The 18,265-nt window shown below is 37.7% G+C and overlaps 1 protein-coding gene across 3 annotated transcripts in view; it reads left to right on the forward strand.

Annotated features, from left to right (window-relative positions):
• Positions 1–18,265, forward strand: part of LOC121368039 (ectopic P granules protein 5 homolog) — a 59,230-nt gene that overhangs the window by 7,930 nt on the left and 33,035 nt on the right. For 2 of the 3 annotated variants that reach the window (XM_041492551.1, XM_041492552.1), the window contains exons 9-17: positions 393–513; positions 1,902–2,058; positions 2,740–2,886; positions 4,485–4,505; positions 5,837–5,991; positions 6,204–6,355; positions 6,990–7,130; positions 8,223–8,387; positions 9,059–9,181. In XM_041492551.1, coding sequence (XP_041348485.1) covers positions 393–513; positions 1,902–2,058; positions 2,740–2,886; positions 4,485–4,505; positions 5,837–5,991; positions 6,204–6,355; positions 6,990–7,130; positions 8,223–8,387; positions 9,059–9,181 — 1,182 coding nt within the window. The remainder of the gene's footprint in view (positions 1–392; positions 514–1,901; positions 2,059–2,739; positions 2,887–4,484; positions 4,506–5,836; positions 5,992–6,203; positions 6,356–6,989; positions 7,131–8,222; positions 8,388–9,058; positions 9,182–18,265) is intronic. The other variant, XM_041492553.1, reaches the window with a different exon arrangement.

Genomic DNA, 18,265 nt, shown 5'->3' on the forward strand with positions numbered 1-18,265 from the left:
ATGAACAGATCTTCCTAACTCCTCCCTCCTAACCCTAATTCTCTCTCTCTCTCTCTCTCTCTCTCTCTCTCTCTCTCTCTCTCTCTCTCTCTCTCTCTCTCTCTCTCTCTCTCTCTCTCTCTCTCTCTCTCTCTCTCTCTCTCTCTCTCTCTGTGTGTGTGTGTGTGTCTCTCTCCCTCCTCAGTCCCATCTCCCTACTCTCTCTCTCTCTCTCTCTCTGTTCTTCTGCATTCACCATGGCTCATTAATATGTATGACATGTCTTCAGAAAGTTGCACATCTGTTGTGTTTTTCCTGAAAATATTTCTAATTAATTTTAGTATTCGAAAAGATGATATAATTATTTGTTTTAAAGAAATAATTGAAATAAATTTATTTAACTTGTATTCTAGGATGAAGACCCCAGCAATCTTTGGTTATACCTCCATGAAAATGATATCGTATCAATTCTGAAGCAGTTTCCGGTCACTTTAGTGTTTGCTCACGTACTCAAAGCATCCGTCCAATTTTCTGGTGAGTGTGTGTCACATATTTTAGTGTTCAGTGTACATAACTGAATTAACACCAACCCAACATACCACCATCTTCCTGTCACATAATCATTCATAAATTTGACACCCGTTAGGTGATCTATTTTTTGTGCTGGGGTGTCATTAAACTCATTCAGTCGGTCATTCCTGTCACAATTTGTTTTTTTGTTTTTCTCAATACCGTTTTTATTTCTCTTTATTTTGTTTATTTTTAGTCCTCAAACTGCCCAACTGGAGTGGACTATAGGTATTCGTCTCCACCATTCTGTCTGTCTGTCCATCTGTTCCACAATGTTTCGCAATGCCTTAAGATATTGATCTAAATTCTGTGTTTAGCTTTCTCGCATACTGCTACAGATAAAATTTGACTTTCATGGCAATTTATCCTTTATTTTCAGTTACGGGCGTTGAACTTATGAGATACAAAAAAAATTGGGGCTCGGTACACTAGTGGTTATGAATGCTTGTGGAACAGAATTTTTTTAATCCATTATAATACTATTAATGCTATCGCCATTAATAACAAATTGACCATTATACTGTAATTAAAATGATGATGCTTTATGTTACAGTACAACACAAACATTTTGTTGACATTCAGCATCTTGATCATAAAAATATACTAATGGAAAGAAATAAGGGAAGACATAAATGGTTACAGCAAATATTGACTGCAAGCAAAATCCTCATTCACAGTATCAGAAAGTTAACCTTGATTCTGGCAGTCAGTCTTACAGTACCAACATACCAACATTTAGTCCCACATTAAAGGCATAACTACTCTTAGACTAGTCGTGAAGTAAATTTGGTCTTTTCTTTCCATCGGGGGGCGCGGTCGGTTTGGGATCGATCCCTGTCAGTGGGCCCATTGGGTTATTTCTCACTCCAGCCAGTGCACCACAACTGGTACATCAAAGGCCGTGGTATGTGCTATACTGTCTATGGGATGGTGCATATAAAAGATATCTTGCTGCTAATCGAAAAGAATAGTTCCTGAAGTGGCAATGGGTTTCCTCCCTCAATATGTGTGTGGTCCTTAACCATAATATGTTCGACGCCATATAACCGTAAATCAGATGTGTTGAGTGTGTCGTTAAATAAAAACATTTCCTTCCTTAGACTAGTAGTGAAGTAAATTTCATCTCTTCTTTCCATCAGACTGAGTATACCTTACCATGGATTAAAATGTGCTGTTCAGATCAAATTTTTTTTTTCGAAATCTTAATTAACAATATTTCTAGTCAATTGAAAATTGATTAGCTACAACTGTTTAATGTTTTAAAATTGTGTAGTGATCTCTAAAACTTGAACAAAATGTTCCCTGCTATTAAACTAATATAATTATGTTCTGGGGTTGGGTTTTTTTTCCAGGAAATGTGAAATATGACATTCACCTCACCACAGAGGCTGTGATTATTCGTGTGTTTGCGTTTGCCACGATATGGATCACAATTCTTGGTGACGGGCTGAAGACATACAGCATGACTCGGTATCGCCAGCTCAATAAGCGGCTTGGCAAGATGATCAGGTAACTACCTCTGTTTTGTATATGAGATATCTTTCATTCTTTGTGAAATTATCAGTGTCTTTCATTCCTTGTGAAATTATCAAGTTATGTATTAAATGTCCATAGCATAGCAGAGTGATTTTGGTCTAAATTTGTGGCCTGTTACTCATTGAAAAGGTATCCAAAAATGTTTCCTTTTTAGATATGTTTTTTTATTACCCACCTGATGAACATTTAGGTGTGTCGTACAAATTTCATATGCACCTGATGGTGAATATTAGTAGCAATGTGCAATCATTTTGGTAAGTGACGTCATCTTCACTGGTCATAGCTGTGTGCATTAGCATGTCTCGTTGAGTAATGTTGGAAGTAATTGTCAAGTTCTACATTATTTGGTAATGGGTAATAAATAAAATATCACACTTGTTTTCTCTAGATAATTTTTTTACAAAACTCATGAACTTCCCATTGTATCTGACCTCACTTGTATTTGGTCAGATACTAACATGGGAATTTCACTCGTTTCGTAAAAATTATATCTAGCAAAAACAAATGTAGTATTCTATATAAACAACTCATTTTGAGATATTTGGTAACAATTGAATGGCCGTTCATTTAATATCATCTGTGATCATTAGTTACTAGGAAACATAAAACATCAGTAAACCTTGATGATTTTTGTTTTGCATGTATATTTTTTAGACAAACTGTTTCCTTTGTGTCCGATCACTGGCTCAACTTCAAGGCGTACAACGCCAGCCGTCTACCCCCTGCCACACTGGAGAGACTGCAGCTGGAGTTTGACCACTTCTTCATGAGATCCACTGACTGTATTCTCACAGCTCAGAAGTAATTAAACAAATATTTCACTGGCCTTTTGTGTGAAGCTGTAGAGCATTTCATTTCATTTCAACTCAACTTATTTTCGTGCTTATATCCAGTTAAGGTTTAAGCACGCTGTCCTGGCCACACACCTCAGCTGTCTGTTCAGAATAGTGGGTTAGTTGTTAGTTGGTTAGTGATTAGTGAGAGAGAAGAGGGTGTAGTGTCCTTACACCTACACATTGAGCCCTTAAGAACTCGCTCTGGGTTGGAGCGGGTACCGGGCAGCAAACCCTGTACCTACCCGCCTGTAGTCCGATGGCTTAACTACTGTGCCACCGAGGCCAGTTGCTATAGAGCAGGGCACAATGTAATGTCATATCAGGGAGCATCATAGTTAGTACTCTGAAATCACTTTTCTTCATGGTGGTAAGATTTCTGTATTTCAGAAACTAATGTAAATAAAGTTTGTTTGGTTTAATGACACCATTAGAGGACATTGGCTACTGGATATCAAACACTTGGTAATTCTGACATATATTGTCATAGTAGCAAGGGATCTTATATATGCCCTTTCCCAGAATCCCACCGATACAGACTACAGTTCATGGACTAGTGCAGTCAACAAATTTAAGAATGCAATGAAAATATAATACATGTAGTAGGAATTTATGACGCTATCTTTCTGATCCATAAATTTAAGTACCCAATGAAATGTATTTCTTATTAAAACCACACAAATTTAAGCCCACATAACTAAAAGATTTCCCTGTAGTGCTAGTTATTGTTTAGCAGAAAATGTTTCAATGAACATTTCATGAGTTTTTAAGTTTAACTACTAAACGTGTGTTTGATTCCACCTTTTGAGTTATCTCAGTCTGTACTTAAAAATATCTTTAGGACCAGCTTTTCCATTTTTTCCATATTTGAGTTTCAAATCTGTTGTCGGTTAAAAATTGGTTTAAAGTCATGTTATAGGCCTATTGTAACCTACAGCATGGAGCAAGCAATCTGCCATATTACCTTGGAACAGTAACTTTAAAAAAAAGCCCACAATCCATTTTTATTTTGAGATAAGATTATAAAATCTGATAGGAAGAGAGAAACTTTGTATTTCCAGTAACAAGTAAAAAGTGCTATAATTCCTAATTTTGCTTTTGCATTTTACAGAATATCTACAAGTATGACATTGTTATCATATCTGTCAGCATTCTAGATTTTTTTCTGTATGTACACTAGCCATGTTTGGGGGTTTTTTTATAGCCAAAAAGCAATTTTAATGCATGATTTTCAATACTAATTATGAAATTAAAATAGCCTTTGTTGGATACGAAAACATGCGTAATGTCATTTCCTAATATTTTATTACAACTTGACAAAACATTTTTTGTTAGGTTTTAACTTTACTTTGTTATAAAATTAACCTTTAAAATCGCAATTCGTAATTCCAAGTCTTTATGTACAACCATATATAGAGGCAGCATGTCTTGTGTACAATGCTGGTTAGTTGGTATCTATAGATGTGCTTTAAAATCTGTGTGGTTGTTGTGATGTTACTTCCTTCAGTGGTATTTATTAAACACAAGTTGTTCTGTAAGACCCAATATTACTACTGTATCTTTCAGATTTCATGACCCTTTGTGGCAGTGAGTAGATCTCTAAATAATGTGCTTTAATGTTTTGTTACAATTCACTTTTTAACTTCTTGTTTTGTTAATTTTGTTAATTTGACTTTTGTTTTCATTTTGCTACTGTCACAGCCAAAATACTGTTTTCATGGCATAGATGTTCTAGCCATAGTAGACAAATATCAAGCTGCATCTTGTAAGTTCTGGGCTGTTATGTTTTGTGTTATGCATTTTTATGCAAAGTTTAGATGGTTTATGGTGATACGTTGATTTCTTTTTTGTCAAGGACACCATGCATAAACATACCTCACCATGAAAACAGTTGAGGGTAGTGATTAATGATGGGGAGAGCTCCCCTTAAATTAGGAGGTCTGGATAAATACTGTGGCTTAGACTGCCTGTACTATTTAAGTACCATTTAAAGATGATTCATGTAAGGAGCTACTTTTCGATCAACTAGAACAAGTCAAAGCTCCATTTTCAATTTTGACGAACCGTTCCAAATTATGCATCAAAATTACCCTAAAAAAATTATGCAACAATTTCTATTTGACTTTAATCCTACAGGACATTTGCAAATTCAATAGCACCAGAATCAACCCCTCACCCGCTACTGACCCTGGTCAGGCTGCTGGTGTTCCCTTACACATGCCAGTGTGGGTGACCACCTCTTCCCTCCCCCCCCCCCCCCCCCCCCCTCCCACCACCCAAACCCTGTCCTGGATGGAGTCAACACCTGCGCCCATGACAGCTGTGTGCTACAACAGCTTGTTCTGAATGTGCACATTAAAACCTCTGGCCTGACTTGACCTGATGATTTATGTTACCGAACTATAGAGTTTTGTTATTTCATGCATTTGCTATTTTTATTGGCCTTGTTTGTTTTAATTCTTCTGTTTTGTATAGCACCTTGGATTTTTCATTTATTTGGTGACACTGTCCATGCAAGTCCATTCATCATGCTAGCTTTGATTGTCTTTAAGGTGGATGACATCCTATTAGTCACCATTTTAAAATGTGGCGGTTTCTTAACAATTAATGCATCTTTATTGTTACACTATTTAATCTTTCTTCAGTTCAGTTTAAAGTTTATATCAGATAGTGGTCTACATGTACATTGTGTATGTGTTTTTTGTGGTGGGGGGGGATTGTTTGCAGTCTGGACCAAACTTCCCAACCTCACTTGTTTTTAATTTTAATTTTAACTACAGAAAATGCAATACAAAGGAATTGTGTAGTTGAAGTAAAGGAAATAATAAACATCATTTTAGTACCATGTTAATAAGAACTGACATGTTCCATACCATGCTAATACCTGTACCTGAATTTTATTGTTGTTATTTTTTCAGACTGGGATCGTGGCAGTTTATGGCAGATATGCCATACACCTGTGTTTCTAGTGAGAGTATGTGGCAGTTACTGTACATCCTTCATCACGGTCAAGGTCATTCTCTAGATCTCGATTCCCTGCCAACTGTGGAATTCTGTCGGGGGTATTTGAAAGGTATCTATAATTGTTATAACAGTTACTGTAATCATTGTTTAAACAGTTTTGCAGGTAAACATTGATCACTGATAAAGGAGTATTCCAGAATTGATCGCATTTAATGTGTGTGTGTGTGTGTGTGTGTGTGTGTTCCTGCTTCTCTGCTTCTCTATTAAACTCCTGATGGGCGTATCACATACCTAACTGGTGTTCTTGTTACCCCTCTGTAGATCCAGACAGCCGACAGCAGCTGGCAGACAACCTGATGAACCTGCAGACCAGTGAGACCATCTACCTGTTAACGACATTTGCCAACATGGCGCAGTGCCGCTCTGGTGTCGAAGCGGAATTCATTGAGACTGTAGCTTTTGGTGTCTTTGAGGTAATTCTAGTAAATAAGTGAAAACCTCACTGAAATTATGACTGTTGCAATTATCAACAGTCATAAGTTCCATGTATTAGGATATGATTTCCACATGTTTGTTTTTTATTGTTACATAGAGCTGAAAATAGTTCTTATGGTTTGTTTTGTTCATGTTACAATATAAGTTATTTGTCAACATACATGTATGTATGCTAAATAGTGGATTACTACATTTTTGAATGAATGAATGAAATATGTTTTGATGTTTGAAAAGGCATAGTTTAAGCCGTCATATGCTAAATGCAGTTAATATGTATTTTCTTATTAATTTATAAAAAAAATTAATTTCCAAAATCTCCAAATTCTTGAAAAAGCCTTAACTATATATATATATATTTTTAGCTAACTGAAACTTGAACTTTTATCAAAAAATTTCAGTTGCTAATATTATGATGGGTACCAAGCTTAAACTCTGAAGTTGCAGATATTTATGTCCTATTTTAAGGTTTACAAACAAAGTGTGCAGATTAATATATACCTTTAAGCATAAAAAACAAAGTACAAAAGCTTAAAGTTGCCTGTAGTTTTCATTACATAATATTCCTATTCAGCATATTGTCCTGTTGTTTGTTAATGTTTTATCTATTTTTAGATATCCTACGTCTGCAGTCATACCAGAGAATTTTGTTCCAAGGTTGGCCGTGAATTGTTGTATACTATTATGATCAAACACCCATTCATCTTGTCCCTACTTCTACAGAGGGTTAAGGAAGTCATGTCACAAGTGGGAATGGTCAGTTTGTTATCTTTTTGTATAATATTACAATGTCATATTTTCTTTTTCATCATTAACCTTGTCTCAGCAAGTAAAGAGTAAGAGTGAAGGAGGAGTTAGTCACATGGTGGGACGTGGATACTTAAGTCACCAGGATTAAACATATATGTCATATTTCATTTGAAAATGTATCTTATGATAGTAAATGTTTTTATCCTGGTGTATATACTGTACTATAGAAGTTTTAAGGTGTGAACAAGTTTAACAATTTTTTTTTTTAAAGTTGGTTGTTGTCGACAAATTATTGTTGCCAGTTTGAAAACTTTGGACCAGTTTTTATTTAAAATTATTGTCGCTCTACCTGTCAATCTCTAATGCAAATAGCTCACTCATTTTAAGCTTCGCAAATATTTTTCTATATATTCCATTAAAGTGCCTTTGTTTGTGGTGTATTTTTAATATTTTGTTTCTTTGCTCTATCAGGCCTGGTGCTTATAAAACGTTTAGAGTCTAGCCTCAAGACTCTAATAAGAGTCTGAGACAGTAACATCATGGCAACACCATACAAATTGCATGCATGTGACATCATTTGAGATGAGTTTTATAAGCATGGGTCCAGAGCTCTTATGTTGCGCAGTGGTAAAGCAATTGCTTGTAGTCCAATGGGTCACAGAATCGATTGCCTTCAGTGGACTAAGTTTGTTTTCTCTCACCCCAATCAGTGTCCCATGACTAGTACATCAAATGGTGTGGTATGTGCTATCCTGCCTTTGTGTGAAAGAACATATAAACTTGCTGCTTTATTAGTAGAAATAGCAGGTTTACTCTTCACTCTTGACCAACAGTCAAAATAACCATTATAGTTGTGTTAGATGCCAAATTGCTGTATTTTAAAATTGTGCACAGGTACATGTGTATGTGTCACTAAAAGAAATATTTCTTTTCAACATCACTTGTCCTCAACAAATGCATATTCCCTTAAGGATAGTAGTCTGGTTCGAACATCCCAACGTCCAATGGGATGGCTTAAAATTCTTCTACCGTGCACCCCTTCCTGTTCCAGTCACATCTCAAGTTTTCTCCATTCCTTCTTTTCTTGTTCATCATTAGATGTCCCTGTACCTGTTTCAAGACCTTCCAATCCAGAAGTGGATGCCGTCTGACCCCGATATGCTGACATTGAGACAGTGGCTGTTAACACATGACTTGTCTCAGGCAGAAAACCAGCTTGCCAGGAGCGTTCTTAGTCACATGAACTGGAACATCAGTGAACAAGTGGGTTACATTATTCTGTAGCTCTTGGTAGTAGTGTATTGTCTCATAACTTAAGTCAAACTGTATGGTTGTATTTTTTATTTATTTTTTCAGTGACTCATTGCATTATAACAAACCCTGCAATTAAGAAAATGTCCACGGCAAAAAAACATGCCATTGAAAAAAAACTTGAATATAGTTTCAAGGCAAAAAATTGCTGTAGAGAATTAACAATTATTGTTATAATAAATGTAAATTGAGGATATTTCATGGGTTTGTTTTTACAAATATGATTTCATATCGATATGAAATAGGAGACTGTACAAGATAGATGTAAATCATTTCTTTTTAACTTAACCTGACCTCAAACAAATGATATTTTCCCCCTAAGATGGTAGAATGGTTTGATCATCCCAACGGCCAATGGGATGACTAATAAAAGTTATTCCAATGACACTTCTACTTCTTGTTCTGGTCACATGACTGAAGTTTCCTTCTTTAACCCAAGAAAAGCATAAAATGTTTTGTTTATATAAGTTTCATAAGATGTGTAACTTTATTTTTAAATAATTTTCATTTGTTATTCGCTAAAGCTCAAGACAGGTGAAAATTATTTTACTTGTGTCATAAATTTAACTGGTAACTTGTTTAGTATTTTCTATAAAATATTATTTTGATGTGGGTTTTTTCAGACTGGTAAACCAGTCTTGCCAATACGACTACACCGGCAAGTTGCTCTGCTGATAGTGGAAGCTTACAACAAGTACATTTCAAACCGCAATATGAGCTCTATCATTGGTGAAGGAATACGTCAGGTTTGTGCACACATTTTGATACTGAATTTATGCAAGTAACCTTTGTTGATAAAGTTTTGTCTGACATGGATCACTGTGTCATGTTAACACATAAAATGCTGGCTTACTTTGCTGTTGAAAGATACAGTGAAGGCCCTAAAAACCGGACCCTCTGTAAACCAGAATTCCCTCAAAACCAGACATTTTTCATGGTTCATTTTTAAATATCAGTACAGAACAGATCCTGTTTTTAGTTTGTCCAGTAGGTGTCCCGTTTCAAGGGGTTTAATTGTACTTATTGAGATAGCTTTATGTGCATGTGATTATAGTCAAGTTCAAAGGTTTTTTTAATTTTCTTTTTTCCCTTTTTATTTGAAACCATTGACTCTATTACTTTTGTTTTTTGTTTTGTGCTAAATACATTTTGAACTACTATAAAGACCAGAAAGTCCAGAGACATGTTGGGTTTGCTAAACGGAGAAATTTATGTGAAATGTTTATGTAAAGTGTAAGCTATTATGGTTAAAAAGCTGTAAAAGCCCCAAATATTTCATACTGCTAAAAACTAATTCAGTGGTTTTAAAATATCATTTTGGGTAAGGTGTATAAGCAGGCCCTGCTTTTTTCTTTAAGGAAATGTGATGTCATAAATTTTACATGTACTTGAACAAATATTGATCAACATTTATATGATGCTCTTTTACAAACACAAATGGAAATACTATTATTTTCAACATTCATCTCAACATCAGCCATGTATGTTTGTTATTGAGAAGAAAATATTTTCTTTTCACATTACCTGTCCTCACAAGTGCACCTCCTCTCACACGAGTGGTCTGGTCTGAACATTCCAATGGGATGGCCTAAAATTCTTCACTGTATGCTCCCTGTAGTTCCGGTCATGTGACTTCAACTTTCTTCTTTTCCTCTTGCTAATCTGGTTCGGACATGGTTTTTCTGGCTCTGCTGTTTGGAGTCAAACTTTGGGGTTTTTCGTGATACTTGTGTTTTATTATGGTGGATTCGTTTTCTCCATTGTCTTATTATGCTTGTCGCTACCTTCGTTTGGCTTTTAATGCTGAGTCTTCTAAGCGGACCGAAGTTTCCCAGCGGAACAAGAAGACGGTTTCACATCGTTCATTCCATGAGCGTTCTAGGGATTCCGGGTCTCACTGTAGCCGGGTCCGTAGTCACAGTCATTCGGTAGTTCCTGCGTCTCGTACACACCGTTCCGGTTCCAAGAATTCCATGGGTTCCCGACGGGATCATCCAGTTCTGGCTAGTACTACGGGTCGTTTTGCCTGCACTCGCATCATGAGGGACTTCCCGGATGACGTCTCAGTTCCCACGGTGGTCGATGATACCGATGCGGCAGATCATATGACCATGAGAGATTGCCTGGCTGCTGTATACGAGTTGTTGCCGTCACAACCGCGACCACCTACTCCTGCTAAGAAGGGCCCGACACCTATGATCACTACCGACATTCAACCTTAGGATGTTGTTCTGCGTTCCCTGGCGGCCGGCACGCTGGTGTCTGATGTTGCTGATAATCTTGACCGTGCATTTCACAACACTGCATCATTCGTCAACTTTCCTCATTGGTCTTCGAAAATGTATCCGGTGTTCAACATGCCATTTAAAGATGCGGCTCCGGTCCAGGGTGATGACATTCACCGCTTAGGGAAGTCTTCATCGGTGGAATTCACAGATCGTCAGGCACAGTCTATGGACATGGCTCATGTTTTGTCCTACCTGGATGTCTTCTTAGCGGCGACTTCACGTATCGCATACCACCGTTATCTGAGATTCGTCCTTCAAGGCAATCACTACGAATGGACAGTCTTGCCTTTCGGGATGGTGAAACTTTGATGTGGGATGCCACAGCAGATGGTCCCAATCTGGCAGAGGTAGAGGATGTGGGTCAGCGAGCCTGATGAGGTCTGGAAACCACATTCTCGTTGGCCACATTGGCGTGATCAAGAGAAGATGGCAATGGAACTGCTGGAATCTCTGCAACACTTTGGGCAGCAGGATGGGAGGCGGAAAGGGTACGCATCCATCTGATTCCAGCTGATGGCCAAGGCATCTAGATCTATGGCGTCTGGATCTGGGACTGGTGACACATATACTCGCAGCTGATGGTTAAACCGCGTGGCAAACAAATCGATGTTTGGAGTCCAAAGCCGGTTGCTTTGAAAAGCCTCCGGATGTAACATCCATTCGGTTGAAGGGGTTTTCTTCGAATATTTCTGCGGCAATTTTGAAGGCTCATCGCTCCTCTACTACTGCTGCATATAATGTCCAATGGCTGTGTTTCCACCGATGGTGTATCCGGCAGAAGCTACGACCTCAGTCTATTCCGGTGCCTCGACTTGCCAACTTCCTGATGTATCTTCATACGTCGTTGAAGCTCAAGGGGTCGACCATTGCAGGGTACATGTCTGTGATTGCTACGGTTCATGATCCAGCCACAACTACAAAGTTATCTACCATCCCTGAGATACATAAGATGATCAAGGGATTTAAGCTAGAAGATCAAGTCCATCGCTTTCGTCCACCGAAGTGGGACTTGAATCTGGTCTTACGGTCTTTGACGTCGGCACCATATGAACCTGTAGAAGAGTCATTCCTGGAAGCATTAACACGGAAGACTGTCTTCTTGTTGGGTTTCACTACAGCTGCACGGGTTTCTGAGATTCATGCCTTAGATGTGGACCTGATCCGGTTTCACCGTGACCGAAGTTCAGTTACATTGGGTCTCCTTATGAACTTCGTGGCTAAGAATCAGCTGCCTGATCAAGCTCCTCGTTCCTACGTGGTACAAGCCTTGTCATCCATTGTGGGTCCGGACGATGTGGAAGATTTATCCGTATGTCCGGTGAGAGCTTTGTATCATTACATAGAGAGGACTCGCTCGTTCTGTCAACGCCGTTCGAGGTTGTTCCTTTCCTGTCACCAAAGTTACCTAAAAGACATTACCAAGAATACGGTCTCTACTTGGATCCGGTTTATGATCCTGTCTGCATACCAGAAGGAAGATTTGCCTGCACCTTCAGCTTCCAATCCACTTGAATTGCGTGCACTGGTCGCCACCATGTCCCTGCACTGTAACACACCCATTTAGCACATACTTACTGGTTGTTTTTGGGCGACGGATTCTATCTTCGCTAACTACTACTTGCGAGATGTATCCACGGAGGATGTTGAGGGCTTCCATCATCTGGGACCTGTGGTGGCTGCGCAGACTTTGATGAATACTAGCTGTCCTCGTTGTCGCTGAGCTACTGTTGACTTATAGACTGCACACCGAGATGTCTATCATTTCAGGTGAGGACTTGCTAAGACTTCTGTTCTTTGCACTTTTAACATGCACTGGTGCTGGAACTTTTGTCTGGATAACATTTGCCTTACACTGCACTTGGCCATATGTTTCCTAACTGAACTAACACTTTTTTGGTGTACTAGCCAGAAAACATTCGGGATTTGTTTAGTTCAGTGTTCTGATGGATGCACCCATACTCTGTTGTTGCTTGTTTTTACTAAAAACACTCCAATACGTTAGGAGGTTACCTAACACCTGCATCCCTGGTGGTACATCTTTCCACCCTGTCAGAACCAACTTGAGATGTGGTTTCACGGTTCCTTTTCCATGTGTTTCGGGGAGCCGTACATGACGCTGATGGATGCTGCCTTTTCTGGTTGTTGTTACTAACATCACCTGCATGGGTTTGTGACGGGCACCCCTAGGAGGAGGGCTTACCATGGTTGGCCTAATTCTTCCACTTGTCAGACTCCATCCAGTCTTGGGGAGAGCACTTGCGGATCTCATTATCCACTGCCATCTGTTGAATGCTGCACTTGTGAGGACAGGTAATGTGAAAAGAAATGGAGAAAACTTGGAGTGTTTTCTCTTTTATAGATACATTACCTGTCCTCGCGGATTTATTCCTGCACGAGCCTCCCTGCTTCCTATTTCAGTTTGCAAATCACATATTTATTTTTAAAAAGGAGAAAGTTGGTAAATAGAAAATATTTAGAATCCAACATTCAAAAAGGAATACAAGTAGAAGTACGTATTAATAAAATCACCGCTTAAAGGTAGGGTCAACTCAAACAACAGCCTTATGTGTTGGAAAGATGCATACCCGGACACCAACACATACTGACACTTTAACAAATAAAAAACGCGTAATTTTAGAGTTAATAAAAAAACATGATTATTCCTGCTAACTGGGGGCAGCCATTTTGTTTACTTTTTGTGACATCCGGTGGTATAGCTTGGGGCGAAGTGATGTCAGCTCCGTCCATCTTCTCTATGCACAGTGTAAACAAACGCTCTAATTTACGACAAGGCGCTTCGCTTTCATCAACCTGACTTGTAAAACAACATAAATGACTTGATAGTATAATAAACTATTTAATTAAATATATTTCAGGTTACATCAATAGAACGAAATGGAGTTACAGTATTTTTATTTATTTTTAAATCCAAAGAAAAAAAATCAAAACTATTAGGCCTATTGGTAGGGCACGTTCGAGCAAACACTACCACTCACGATACCCAAGTGATACTTTTCTTTCTTTGGGACGACGTAATTGGTCAGTTTTGTGATTTTAGATGGGAAAGTCTAATTAATCAAGGGTTTTACAGAATTACTTACAGTAATAAAGCAGGGCGGTTGGTAATGTCCATTACGATTTGAGGTGTAACCGTGCTGTTATCACACAATACCCTGTGATCTTCATAAAAGAGGCACGTCTTTTTAGTGTGTCTAGAGACAGTGTCTGGGGACCATCTGAATATACACCTGCCAATCAGGAACCACAGAAAGGCCACGGAAAGAAAAGACCAATTGACCAAGAAAACACACCGATTATTGTTTTAGCACATGAGTCAATTTATGTACGAAACATAATACAGTTATTTCAACACTTTGACAATGGTGGTTAATTATGTATTGAAAAATAATATATAATTATTGGTGCTGGCTTACTAGGATGGATATAATTACAGAACATTGCGATGCATCTGCAAAAATCAGGTATGTTTTGTTTCTTCAGTTCGAAGACTAATTCCTGACGTGACACGTTAGGTATTACATAACCACCAGCTCGCCAGAGGGCGTATTCACTGGGATGGTACAAAATGGCTGCACCCATTATATATAATAGCCGTCACATTTAACCATTTTATTAATTAACTATACGATTATACTTGTTGATATTAAGCAATAATGTGCATTATATATTGTTGAATATGCATACCAGGCCAAATGCCTTAATTGTCCCTTCCTTTAAACAAAATATTACGTGAAAAAAGTTATTTTACTTTTTTAAATAATAATATGATAAATAAAATCACCAATTGAACAAAATAATAATGTGAAAAAAGCTACTCTGACTCGTGAAATTCTTGTTTTCTTTAACCCACCACTGATTTTATGTGACCTTATCTGGTGCAGGGTTTCTGCCAGAGGGTAAAATGGGTATGGTACCATACCCAAATATTTTTGCTGAATTTTTTTTTAAGCTAACTTTTTGACAAAATTATTTACTCTTATCATTACTGTATGATTTTCTTAATCCTAACCCTAAACTTAACCCGTTTTCTTTCTGAGGGAGGACAAACACCCCCCCCTCCCCCCCCCCCCATATCTCTGTTGACTGTGGCTGCATTCAATTCTATAGAGCCATACCCAAAAAATTCTATCTGGCAGAAACACTGTGGTGGTAGTGCTCCATGTTCTTTGTTTGATGATGGTGTATCAGAATCCAACGATTTATCCATACAAAACCTCTTTTTCTAGGCAAGTATTCATTCCTGATGAGTCATCAGAAAAGCTGATGGCATGTTGTGTGCAGTGTTCTTTGTGCTATGGGGGTCCTTTTGCAGATAGTTCCTGGTTCTGCTGCCTCAGGGTGTACTTCACTAGTTTCAAGAATACCTGGTTTATGAGCTAGTGCAACAGACAAACCAGAATAGTTAAGCAAACTGAAACTGGTACCTTTTAATGAAGGAACTATGTTTAGCAGCTTATTGGTTTGGGATACACCGGGTTCAAGTGAAGCTCATTCAGAGGATATAGGGTTTACATTTCCAATGAGGGTGTGTACTGAATATCAAATCCAGAAGTAGTGAACACTATACCATGTTCGCCTGTTGAGTAGCCGGCCTTGGTGGCGTCGTGGTTTGGCCATCGATCTACAGTCTGGTACGTACTGGGTTCGGATCCCAGTCGAGGCATGGGATTTTTAATCCAGATACCGACTCCAAACCCTGAGTGAGTGCTCCGCAAGGCTCAATGGGTAGGTGTAAACCACTTGCACCGACCAGTGATCCATAACTGGTTCAACAAAGGCCATGGTTTGTGCTATCCTGCCTGTGGGAAGTGCAAATAAAAGATCCCTTGCTGCCTGTCGTAAAAGAGTAGCCTATGTGGCGACAGCGGGTTTCCTCTAAAAAAAATCTGTGCGGTCCTTAACCATATGTCTGACGCCATATAACCGTAAATAAAATGTGTTGAGTGCGTCATTAAATAAGACACTTCTTTCTTTCATTTTCGGGGCACTTGTTTTTCATTAAAAATACACAAAAATTAATTGAAATAAACAGTGTAATTTATGTGCTTGCTTTAATAAATGAATGAATGGCAAAAGATATAAAGGGCATATTTTATTAATTAATAATACCTTTTTGGGTGTTTTATAAAGGCAATTTTATAATTAATTAGTGAAAAAGGCTTGTTTAATCTCAGGGCAGCATGGTGCTGATTAAGGCAAGATGGTGCTAGACTATTGAGGCATGGTGCTGTACCATGCTAAAACATGCTAGGGAAAAAACTAGATGTTCATGCCCTGTTGTGTGTGCTGTGTCATGTTCAGCTTATGTTGTGTGTGCTATGTCATGTTCAGCTTATGTTGTGTGTGCTGTGTCATGTTCAGCTTATGTTGTGTGTGCTGTGTCATGTTCAGCTTATGTTGTGTGTGCTGTGTCATGTTCAGCTTATGTTGTGTGTGCTGTGTCATGTTCAGCTTATGTTGTGTGTGCTGTGTCATGTTCAGCTTATGTTGTGTGTGCTATGTCATGTTCAGCTATGTTGTGCTAATGTTTTTGTGTGTGTGTTGTGTCTTGTTCATGTTCAACATTATGTTGCTTAGCTTAGCTTAGTAACTGGTTTAAAGTGTCCATAGTCCATATACCACCAGGGTTTCAAACACACCTATCCTAAATCTGGCCTCCAATAGGATCGGGGGTCTTACTCAGGACAGGTATATTCTGTTGCAGATATTTGTTAACTGTAAAGTTAATCAAAGTTCATAAATCTTGCTATCATTTATTCACTTTATTCGCCTTTTAACCTTTTGTCTGATTACACTGTCTTTTGTTACTGGACTTTGTCCTGGATAGCTTACAATGACGTTTGTATGTGCAATATTGTTAAGGCAAAAAAAAAAAAAAGGTGTGTTTCCGGTCGACCGACCGTCCCTAGTTTTACACACACACCCACACACCCCGACCCTAATTTTTTTCTCTTAAACTGAAAAAAAAAAAAAAAAAAAAATTAATAATAAAAAAAAAAAAAAATAAAAAAAAGTAAAAATAAAAGAGGACAACATCACCAAACAAGAGTATTTCCTTCCTTGCACATTGTTTACGTACTATTATACGATACATTTTGCACATGTAATTCCCTTCCGAAAAACATCAAGAAATTATGGAAACGCTTTTGTAATAGAGTTCCTTCCCCTGATTAACTACCACCGAACAGCTTGGTCGGTCACGGAAGTAACCGAATTAATGTACGAACATAGCCTTGGTACAGGTTATTTCGATTAAATATAATCGTATCAATTCAGCTTAATTCTCGTCTTCACTTAAATCAACAGGTCTTATTATTAATGCATCTCAAATGTTTGCATAAAGTATTTAAATTAAGAACAACGAAATTAATACAAATGTCCCATTAATTTAAGGAAATACACAAACAGTGCATACCAATACTACTACTACTACCACTACCACTACTACTACTACTACTACTACTACTACTACTACTACTACTACCACTACTACCACTACCACTACCACTACTACTACTACTACTACTACGACGACAATAATGATAATGATGATTAATAATTATAATTATTATTATTATTATTATTATTATTATTATTATGATAGTATTCAATTAAAAAAAAAAAAAAAAAAAACCTACCTACCTACCCTAATTTTTTGGGGGATGCAATCGGAAACACACCTATTTTTTTTTTTTTGGCCTAATCCATAATGTCTACATTAGGGCAATCCTTTAGATCCTAAAAGGCGGAACTTGACCACCGTAACATATAATTAAATACATGTACATGTACCTCCAAAATCAGTGTGATTATGCTTGCACTTTGGTCGTATATGTCACATACAACATTATTATGAATTAAAATTGTATTTGTTGGAAACTTTGCTTCAATTTTAAACATTTGAAAATAGATATTTGTTTGTCAAGAAAATTCACCAAAACATGTTTATTATTATAATTATGGTGCACCTAAAATAGCAAACCATACAAACATTAATGTTACTGCAATTCCTATTTATATATACAGACACCATTCTTGTCTGTTGCCAAATGGTTCATTTCATGCAGTACCAAATGTTTTTCCTAAATAGATTGGGCTCTCACAACGACAAAATTAGGTCATTATTTTTAGGATTCAAGCACATAAAAATATTGACTTAATGTATGCCTTATTGTACTTCGCATTTGTAATTTCTGTCACAGACCAATAACAAAGAATACATATGGGTTGTATTTGGCACATAGACCTATGTCAGACATAATTATATAACGAACTGTATGTAAAAAGGGTGTATCTACCGCACACGGTAAGTCATGTTCAAATGATGGACAGCAAGCAAATCGGAGGAAAGTCGTATGTGTCAGTTACATCTATTTTCATGCAAATTGGTATAGTTCTGTGATTCACTTACGACCATTTAAATCCTTCTGTATAATCGATGCAATTAGGGACACAGCTATGATTTTTTGTGACAATATGTAATCGGGGATGGCGATTCCAAATATGCAAAAAAGACACTTT

The sequence above is a fragment of the Gigantopelta aegis genome, chromosome 3 (assembly GCF_016097555.1).
Source record: "Gigantopelta aegis isolate Gae_Host chromosome 3, Gae_host_genome, whole genome shotgun sequence".
Taxonomy (NCBI): Eukaryota; Metazoa; Mollusca; class Gastropoda; order Neomphalida; family Peltospiridae; genus Gigantopelta; species Gigantopelta aegis.